At 38.3% G+C, this 10,938-nt stretch overlaps 1 protein-coding gene across 1 annotated transcript in view; it reads left to right on the top strand.

The window, feature by feature from the left end:
• LOC107567555 (GTP-binding protein REM 2-like) overlaps positions 1-10,657 on the top strand; it is a 20,731-nt gene extending 10,074 nt beyond the window's left edge. The window contains exons 4-5 of the mRNA XM_016253245.1: positions 3,391-3,568; positions 9,887-10,657. Coding sequence (XP_016108731.1) covers positions 3,391-3,568; positions 9,887-10,215 — 507 coding nt within the window. The 3' untranslated portion in view covers positions 10,216-10,657. The remainder of the gene's footprint in view (positions 1-3,390; positions 3,569-9,886) is intronic.
• Positions 10,658-10,938: the final 281 nt, after the last annotated feature.

Here is a 10,938-nt window from a genome sequence, read left to right as displayed (position 1 = left end):
TGTTGGGTTTTCTCTGTATTGGCTTATTGACCAGGATCTGGCCTGATTTCTGTGTAATCTGTCTTCCTGTGCCAAGAAGAAGGTGTGTTTGTGGTGTGTTAGTGTAGGAACACAGTTCTTGGGAATGAGTTTATGGTCAGAGATGAGTTGAGGGATATTTTAATGCCATGTTTTGCCCAGATTCTAATCTGCTTTATGACCTCTTATGAACTAATTTTGTTCTCAACCAAAGGCTTAGCAACAGAATGGAGAGAAACTATTTCAGAGTTTTAAAGCTGGAATGGATCATTTCTGTACCACTAGTGGCACCAAAGGGGATTGAAAAAGAAAGGATAGAGCTGTACAGCTTGTAAACCATGAGTTCCCTCTGGAATTTAATTTTTAAAAATTGTTTTTACAGTTTTAGATTTATGAGTAATTTAGGTCTGTGGTTAACATTACATTAGGAGACTTATAATGTTTTGCAGTACAACATAAACGACACACAATCATACCTTTAAGTCAAATCTTTTTGTTAAACATATTTTGCTAAATACAGACTATGCCTACTACAAGGACATGCTTGATTAATCGAATAACCATTTCAGCCCTTCAGTCTTCAGTCCAACTTTAGCATCTTGTGTTTTTAAAACCCCGGTCACAAGTAATGCTAACCACAGACCTATACTAATTAGAAAACCAACATTTAAAAAATAAAATAAATAATTAAAAATACTTAAGGGAACCAATGACAAATTAGCCTTCTAAGTTGGCCAACAAACTAACATCATGACTAAACAGCTCTATTGGTGAGTTCCAGTCATATCGGAATGATCATATGTATAAGTTGAGCACACATGAACACTTTAATTGCTATTGGCAAAACCTCATTATTTCAGCTCTTGTGCTCTTGTGTTCCTGTAGCTCAAGCAGTAGAGCATGGTGCTAGAAACAAACAGATCATGGGTCCATTTCTCAGGGAATGCATCAGCTGATCAGACATATACCTCAAATGCAATGTGAGTCACTTTGGATAAAAGCGTCTGGCAAATGCTTTCTGAGTATCATGTAAAAGATTAATTGTTATTGATTATTATAAGTTGTGATGTATGATTAATATTGATCTGGAACCATGTAGTTTGTGCGTAATTTATGTCCTGATGATGAGAAATAGCAATAACACACTACTACTTTTGCTGGTCTGTAAGAAGAAACACTTGTGCGATCTTACTATATTTTCCACCATTCTTTGTGGAAGCATAAGAATGATAATATATACCAATAAAGCATAAATGACACACCTAATGTGCATCTTTTGCTGTTCATTATGTTGAATTAGCACTGAAAAACATAGAAAGAAATATAAAATCTTGTTTTGAGAGTAATTTTACTCCGACCAAAATGACTTAAAGGCACTTAATGTTGCCATTACCACTAACAGAAGCAATGCTGAAATCACCACGGTGTTTAGACTCTAATAGAAATTCAATCTTCAAATTGTTTACTTATGATGGTCTCTGCACATTAAAATGAGACTTTGCCTGTAAGTTACACACTACAGCTTTAAACAAGATATGTTTAAATAATCTGCTCAGTGTGAGATTCTAGAATTATATTGGTTAGAATGATATTTTGCTCCTTTTTAATTAAGTCGTTTTGCAACATAAATACAAAATGAATCTTCCTGACACACACAAGGAGTTCATAACAGTAAATGTGTTTATACAAAAAGCACCATGTCGTGTGAATGAACATTTTAGCTGGATTAGTGAGTATCATTTCATTAACCTGCTGTTATAGGTTAATGACAAATAGACCATTTTAGCATCTATTAAGAGTGCTGGATTTAATCATCTAAATCTGCACATGAGGACAAAAAAACTGGCAGGCATATTTGCTGACAGCATGGCAGGGATTTGTGTGTACGTGTGTGTGTTTCGTGACCATAATCAAACAGTTTGTGCGATTAAAGAGCAGTATAGGTACGAGTGTGTGTTGCATTATCACTGTAGGCTATACAATTTTCACATGCATACCTGCCTGTGTGTACTCTGTGCCATTAAAAGCTATGATTCTGTGTGTATATCTGGCCTCGAAAGGGCAGACAGTGACAGATGGGCCTGTATTGCAGCGGAAGAGTTTGATGGTGTTATTTAGAGACCGCTGTATGCTTTTGTCTTGTTTCTCTGATGGAAAGACCTTTTACTTTGCCCATCCGGCCCCAGAGATCCCCTTCATCACGAGGAGCACTATCGACCATGTCGTGCTGTCTTCACCGTTCATCAAGATACGTGTCCGCTCCTCGAAGGAGACAACCTCCTCCCTGTGCCCTTCCTGTGTGGGGTTGCGGCAGGTGGCCGAGCCCCCCTCTGCTCTCCCGCTTCCGCCCCACTAGACTCTTCCCCTCCAGAGAAACTCTGTGTTTCTGTGGCTGTGTGAATCTCACGCTCCGGGGCCAAGTGCGATTGGCTCGGCTGCAATGTGAATTTTTTAGGCAGCTCTCCAGAGGGCTTGAATTCGCCTTTGGGGAGTTAGGGATGTAGGACACAGGCTTTCCATCTATTTATCTGTTCCTCTTTCTGTTTAGGAGATGAAATAGGAAGCGGTCCATAGGGGACGGAAGCATTTTCTTTCTTCTCTCAATTCGTTAAAGATAGAGTGACAGCCGCCCTGTCATAGCTGTCACCAAGAGAAAGCCAGACCCCGGTGTGGCTGTACTTTGGCACTGTAAACTGTTTGTGGTGATGTGCTGTGGCGTTCTAGGGGGGTAAACGCTTGACTGAGGCATCTGCTGCCATTTTGAACACACCTGAGCTCTGCGGCGGCAAAACTAAGAGCTGGAACAACAACAAAGCCATCGTAGATTTGAGCTTATCCTCTTGAAATCCCAGTAATCCTCTTTTTCATGGACACAAACACTCCTGAGCTGCACTCAAGCAAAAACTGTCCTCCACTTAAGGCCCGTTCACACTAAGAACGATAACTATAAAGATATTAGCGTCCACACCAATGGACGAAAACATTCTGTTCTGTTTATGCAAGTTGCAGTTATGTCGTCTGCTGCTTTAAATGCTTGAGCTTCTTAAAGTTGAGTGGATTCTGATCAGCTGTCAATGTTTTGATAATTTATCAACCAGAGAAAATCATCCTGAAAGTGATTCCAGTGATATTGTTCCTCTGTGATTGTGATGTGGGTGTCATAGAATTAGAATGATTTTCAAAATTTTGTCTTTAACATTATCGTTATAGTTTATCCTGGGTGTGAACAGGCTTTTACTGGCCTACTGTACCAATGACAAATAATCATCTAGCTAATGCTCTATAAATAACATGTATATGAAGCACTGAATCTTCTTGGTTGAGTTATGATGTAATTCGTGTATCTGTGTTTGGATTTGATTTGATTGACAGGAGCTGTCCACTCTGCAGTGTGAGGTGTGCATCCTGGTTTTCTCGTTGACGGACAGGCGTAGCTTCCACCGGATCGCTCAGCTCCGCCTACTGTTGAGGGAGACGCTGCCACACACTCCCATCATCCTAGTGGGCAACAAGAGTGACCTTGTGCGCTCCCGTGAGATCAGCACAGAGGGTAGGCCTGTTTTTAATCTAAGTCCTTGAGCTACAGATCCCATAATTCAACTTGATTTGCTGCATAGCTGGCGGAGTTTAAAGGGAATTAAAAGAATAGGGTCAAATGGAAGAATAACATTTTATAGTATATGAAACCTTGTAAACACAAATACAGAAAGACAGAGAAAGATAGACTGATAGTAATTGTAATATGCTAGTAATGCAATATAAATAGAACACAAAGACCAATTATAATTCAGAATGCAACTAGATGTAAGGAAAAGGACCAATTGGAATTGGAGATGGAGATATTAGAATTACACCAGTCAATTACACTGTGTCTATAATGGAAACATTATAGGCGTTGGTTTAATGGTCAGAATAGTCCAAATACTTTCAAAATATGTAATTATTAAAAACATAGAAATTAATTCATGATACACTGCTGTTGAAAAATTGGGGTCAGGATTTTTTGGTTAAAGAAATTAGGATTTTATTCAGCAAGGATACATTAAATTGATCAAAAGTGACTGTAAAGAGCAAGCCAGCTTTTTTGTCATGCTGAAGGTGTCCAGTGTAATCTTATGAGATTGTGAATGCTGAACAAAAGTCAATGGGAGATTTTCAAACCTAATCTTAAATTTCCTAAAAGGTATAAAAGTGGATCAACTGGAAAGCAGTGCAAAGGCTGGAATCATCAATAAAACAAAGTATAAATGGAGTCTGTATGTTCAAGTTGCTATGAAATGGAAGTAGTGACAGATCGTGCTTTCTGTTATTATGACGTTCACCTCAGTTAATTGTATTATTCGAAAAGAAAATATAGGGCTTGCTGTCAGTTGTAAGAAAAGGGCTAGGTTTAAGCAGACTAAACAATTGGAAAAGTCCGGCATACATAACCAGAAAGTTTCGCCAGAGGATCGACTTAAGACATTTTGATAAAAAAAAAATGACGGGGTCAATATAAATTAATAATAATAATAAAACATGCATGGATGAATAATTCACAATATGTACATGCATTAGAAAATTATGACTTTAAGTACTTTGAAAATAAGCAGAAAATTGAGGGAAAATGTATGAGCAATTTCAATACAGTAATTTAGAGTACGGATCCTGTAATTCAGCAGGTATTTTGTCCACACAAGGCTCCCTGTGGTCCACCTCTGCCTCTCTTGTGAGTCATCTATATTAACCTTGCTGCTATGACTCAGCTTTTGTCTAAATGCTTCTATCTCCATCTGGCTGTGCTTATATAAGGGGCTTCATGGATTGCTGGCAAGAAAAATCACTCAGCTTATCGACATGAACAGGTGCTGCTAGGAGATGTGCATTTGTAAAGTGGGCACATTGGCCATTTAGGGCTGATATGGAATATAGATGAGCTTTGCTGGTGTTTTCTCAGCGGGCAGAATTTAGTTCAACTGTTAAGTTTCTGCCACATCATTTTAAACAAATGTATTTCTTTACCAACAGTGTATTTGAAAACGGTCTATTAAAAAAATTAGTTTAAAATACACATGGGAGGATGGTTGCTTACAATTTAAAATTATATATATTTTTACATTTATATATGATTGTTTGCAGAATTTCAGTTAAATATGCAGTATTAAAAGTAGCATTTAAAAAAATACATGGCTCAAAAACTCTGAAGGGGCACGTGTCCCCTCAGTGTAAAACTGGCATAATGCGTCTGGCTCTCTCTCTCTCTCTCTCTCTCTCTCTCTCTCCTCTTTTCTTCTCATCTGTTTGTCACACTTGGCATGTTTGGGAAATTTTTTTACGTTCGCTCTGTATTATCTCTCACCCACAATGTGCTGGTGTTACTATCTTTATGTGTGTGTGTGTATATGTATGCCAATGCTGGTACATGCACTCATATTCTCTCCCTCACACCTTTCTTTCTCTAATTCTCTCCTTCGCCTGCGTGGTGAAGTGAACCGCCTGTGCTATGTGTTTGCAGAACTGTGATAAGGAGGATAAGGAAAGAGGACAGAGAAGCTTAGTGTGTTGTAATCATTAAGAAAATGGTGTGCATGCACTTTAATGTATTAGAGCTGATAACAGGATGGTTCCACTGGAAGGACAACATCAGAGGTGCTCTGTTCTTTTGGAAAAATACATCTAGTAAAAGCTGTATTCTTCTGTTTATTTCACATTGCTGTTCATCTACCATAGTTATGAACAACAACAGGGCAAAGTAATGGCAAATCCAACATTTGAGGCCATTTATTAATATATATACATTTTATACAATTCTTATCTGTATATTTCTTGAACGCCAAATCACCATATTGATTAAAATAGAATGATTTCAGCATAGAATGAATTCTGAAGGATCATATGACACTGAAGATTAAAGTAGTCGCTGCTTTGCATCACATGGAATAAATTGGATTTTAAAATATATTAAAATAGAAAAAAATATTAATAATGATATTAAGTTAAGAATTATAATAAAATTAAGTTCATACTTTTTTTTACTGTATTTTTGATCAAATAAATGTAGCCTTGGTGAGCACAAGAGACTTTAGAAAAACATTTAAAAAAAACCGTACAATCTCCAAGATTTTACTACATGTTTCCTTTCAGTGGTACTGGCCTGAAAAAAAAATTTCATGTTTTTATGTGATTTTGGCTACAGATACAATATTTAAGATACTGTTGTGTTCAGATTTTAGAGATGATGGTCTATTGCAATTCATGCAAAACAGGAAATATCTGCCTGAGAATGTTACTGAGATGGCTAAGAGTGCCTTTAAAGAGACCTTGATAGCACTATTCTCATATACGTAGCTGCACAATGTGAATGAATCATGCATGTCTGGGGCACAAACTGTGTGGGATGAGTTATGCTCCAAAGTTGAATACTTTTAGGCTTAGGGGTTTGTTCAGATCTTCAACCTTAAGTATGAACGTAGGAAGCACTAGCAAGCACGTAAGATGGGTGTGGCAGGGAGAAAAGGACCTTATAGGAAGTTCAGAGGACAGTTATGCGGACACATCTGTGCTCAGCACATTTATTCCTCCGGGTGCTGTAGCCAGTGTGGCCATTGATATGGAAATGTTTAGAATCTTTTTCTGTCTGCATCTATCTTCCTGTATCCAATACGAACACACAAGCACACACTCGCTATGTACTCAGCTTCATGTAAATGGGTTTAATTTACATGGTGTATTTGCGAGTCAGCTGTCTGAAGCTGACATTCAAGCCTTATTTAAACAGGCTAACAGACATTGGATGCGTACATGCTGTAAGGTCATACTGACTAAATCATTGAAATAGAGATGCCCAACCTTATACTGGAGAAGATGAGTCTATAGCAATAAACAGAATTTACAACTCTGAAGGACCATAATGCTACACACATGTGATAAATCTCCTGTCTGTTGTGCCAGAACAAATGGGTTTCCCTTCATTTTTTAAAATAAAGATAACAGGGTCCATTTTATAGGGGTCATATGTGATTTTTTTTTTTAGCATTTATTTTTTCCCTTAAGTCTGTTTATTTTTCCCCACCTCAACCCTCACATTCAATTTAACCTCTGTCCCTTATCAATTTTTAATTTTTGCATTTTATGCTAAGCAACTTTGGCATGTGTTTGTGTGTATTATGTGCACACACATATGCCACACATATGCTAAAGTTAGAAAATAAAAAATTTTTCTGTCACTTTTGATCAATTGAATGCATCCTTGCTGAATAAAAATATTAATTTCTCTCTCTCTCTCAAAAAAAAAAAAAAATCCTGACCCCAAACCTTTTAGCGATCATGTATTTTTTGTTTCTGTATTCTTTGTGAATCTGTCACAATGTAAAAATAATGTTATTTAAAAATGGGGTATCAACAAATAATACTGGATCCTAATTAAATAAGCTTTATTTGCTATTGTAACTTTAAGGCCTTGCTTATGTAATGGGTTTGCTATTGGATCCAATCTAGTTGCCACTGCTTCTACAATAACAGTCTCTCTGCAAAGCCAGTGACAGATTCACAAAACAATCCGTGCTGAAATGTGTCACACAAACTGCTAAGGTTGAATCGAAATGATCATGGTAAAAATAAACATCAGTCACTTTTTTCTATAGCTGTGATCTTTCAAAAGGATATGATGCCAGGATCAGCACAATGTTTGGTTGGGCTTGCCATTAGTTACACACTGTACCAACTGTAATAGTATCTTCTTATTTTGGTACAAGAATAACAAAATAATACTGAATATTACCATCATCTTATTTTTATTTATTTGTTTTGTTTTTGTTTTTTAATCTATCCTTCATAATTTCTTTACTTTGTCAGGCCAGGCCAAGTTGCTGAACACTGAATAGGCGTAGTTGACGTGTAAATGTGGGTGTGTGAATGTTCAGATTTCTGAACAACCTGCCTTGTTTCAGTGTTGTTATTGTTTATTAAAGGGGTCAAATGATGTTGCTAAAAAGAACATTATTTTGTTTATTTGGTGTAATGAAATGTTTATGCGGTTTAAGTTTCAAAAAACACATTATTTTCCACATACTGTACATTATTGTTTCTCCTCTATGCCCCACCTTTTTGAAACGCGTCGATTTTTACAAAGCTCATCGGTCTGAAAAGCGAGGTGTAATCTGATTGGCCAGCTATCCAGTGCGTTGTGATTGGCCGAATACCTCAAGCATGTGACGGAAATGTTATGCCCCTCACCATACTGTGATGCCTTGTCTCGGCCAGAGCGACGAGACAAAAACATTAAAACCCATTACAAACGAGGCATTTTTTGCATCCAGTGGGGACATACTTAAGGATTATAATGACTTATACTGTCTTTTTACGCATTGCATTGCATCGTGCTGAGTAAACTTAAAACCATGTCTGCATTTGTAATCGGAGAAATTACAAACTACAAACACTACACTGCTCAAAACTCGCGTTTGAATCGTTAGTGGCAAATTCTTTAAATATAAAAACGTACTTACAGTCTGTGAGTCAGAACAGCCGGCATTGTAGTCTACTCTACCAGGATCAGGAAACAGTCCTCCATGCCAAACAAAGTAGTTTCGTTTTCACAACGAAACACAGCGTCACACACGGTGGGCTAAAGTGAGCGGAGGCCGGCTTGAGTGAGCGGCGGCGGGCGGGCTTGCGGCAACCACATGTGAAGACCCCGGGCTGGACTCCGCTTCATCCATGGTGAAAGCCGATCAGGCGATCCACAGCGCGAAGTTGATGTATTTCCTCAGCGACCAACACGAATCAGCTCCAGGCGTGATGAAGAGGTTATCATCCTCTTTTGAAAGGCCAAACAAAGTAGTTTCGCTTTCACAATGAAACACACAATGAAAAGTTACGCCTTCTTTCTTTGCATGAACATTTGGGCGGCGTTATGCACATCGTGACGTAGACATGTGGGGGCGTGTTAGAACGAGCCGTTTTAGGTAGGTGTGGCTGAATCTTAACTTTTATAAAGAATATCTCTTTGGATTTGAGACTTTAGTCTTTGCAACTTTACAGATCTTCTTTATGCACCAAGAGCTTGTAACACTCCAAAGAGAAAAATAAATTTGAAATCCCATCATATGACCCCTTAATAAAACTTGAGCTATTAATTATTGTTTTAGTTAATTGAAATTAAGGTTAAATAAAATAAAATAGATTTAATTAAAATTATTACCTTATTAGAATTTTTCTCATTTTCATTTGTTAAAGTGCTAATATAACTAAAACTAAATTTAGGCTATAAAAAAATTTGAAAATAAACATGACGAAAGCACATAAAGTTACTAAAACATGAACTAAAATTAAAATGAAAACTGGAACTATAAAAAGGAATGCTAATTCAAAATATTAATAAATATAGTATATAAATAATACTAAAATAACACTGGTTTCAGTAAAGTCTTTGAACTGAGGAAAAATTAAGTGCTAAAGTGTATTACTTGAAACTAAAATCTTTATTTTACATTTTTCATGATACAACCCCTACGATACTACATGTCATCTCTGGATTGGAATGATAAATGTTGTCTGTTTTTCAGTTTTCTCAGTCTCCTCCTCCTCCTCCTCGTCTGTTTGTTTCTTCTCTCAGGTCATGTCACTCATCCACAATGGTGCAGTCTAGTCGACTAGATCATCTAAAGTGATCTAATTCAATCCTGTCCACACACCTCCGAACAAACACTCCCACACATACAGCAAGCATTTAGCATTTATTTCTCTTTTCCTACGGCATCTCTGTGCTCCATTAAGTCCCACTCAACTGATTCAGTTATCTAACGCTAATCTGTGTTGATATGACAAGAGATTGTCAAACTCCATCTGCGTCTGTATCACTCAACCTCTCTCTCTCTTTCTTTCTCAGAGGCGCACTCCAGCGCAATGATGTTTGGCTGCCTGTATCTGGAGCTCTCCGTCTCTCTGGACCACCGCACTAATGACCTACTGGAAGCGGCTGTGAGAGCGGCCCGGGGCCACAACCTGGGGCCCGGCTGGACAGAGGGGTCCCCCACAGTGGCCCGTCGAGAGAGCATGACCAGCAGAGCCAAGCGCTTTCTGTCAGGGCTCGTTCCGCGCACCCACCTCGGCCGAGACCGGGAGGGCGGCAGAGACAGAGACCTCAGCAGACACAGAGGAAGCAGGATGCTCAGGCAGAAATCACGTTCTTGTCATGACCTCAGCGCTCTAATGTAACAGAAAACGAACGAGAGCGAGAAGGAGAGGAGGTGTTAAAGGAGGCTAGAGGAGGGATTGCAGAACTGCATGTAAGATTGACAGGTGAGGAGATAAGAGACAGTGTTGCCACACCACTTCACAGAGGAGATAATTCTCCGGAGATATTACCTAAACTAGTATGTGTGAAATTAGTTGTTTATACCAGTCTCTCAGTCATTGAACGTGACAGTGGTGCAGCGAAACCTAGCAGTATATAAACTATCCTAACAGAACATGTCCTTTAAGGTTGTGAGAGGCCTGTAAACAGACAGACCGACACAAATATAGCACTGGATTTCAGTATAATGAGTGGATCATGCTGGCTGTGGCAGGCTGTTAGTGGTGATAGAGTAGCTCCTGTAGTAGAAGCATGCTGACACAGCACGGATGCAGAACCGTAGTAAAAGTCCTGTTGTAAAAATAATTAAAAAGCCCACCGGCACAGAATACGATGCTTTAGTTAATGCATGGATTCAGCGTTTTAGATTTTCTCATTCTACCTGCACAACGATAGCGCGATTTCAGGTTTAGGGAAACCAAACAAAGTGATTTGAAGTGAAGCAGTCATTGAGAAACCCATACTGGTCGATAGGGCTGCACGATATTGGATTTTAAGATGTTTTGTTTTTCTGTGATGTGAGAAAATGCAGGAATTCACCAGATGACTTGAATAGCTATATTTGGAAAGAATGAATCATTCTA

This window comes from Sinocyclocheilus grahami, unplaced genomic scaffold (genome assembly GCF_001515645.1).
Source record: "Sinocyclocheilus grahami isolate Dianchi unplaced genomic scaffold, SAMN03320097.WGS_v1.1 scaffold1168.1, whole genome shotgun sequence".
NCBI classification, from domain to species: domain Eukaryota; kingdom Metazoa; phylum Chordata; class Actinopteri; order Cypriniformes; family Cyprinidae; genus Sinocyclocheilus; species Sinocyclocheilus grahami.
Note: the sequence above shows the minus strand (reverse complement) of the source record. Positions and strands in the feature narration are given on the sequence as shown.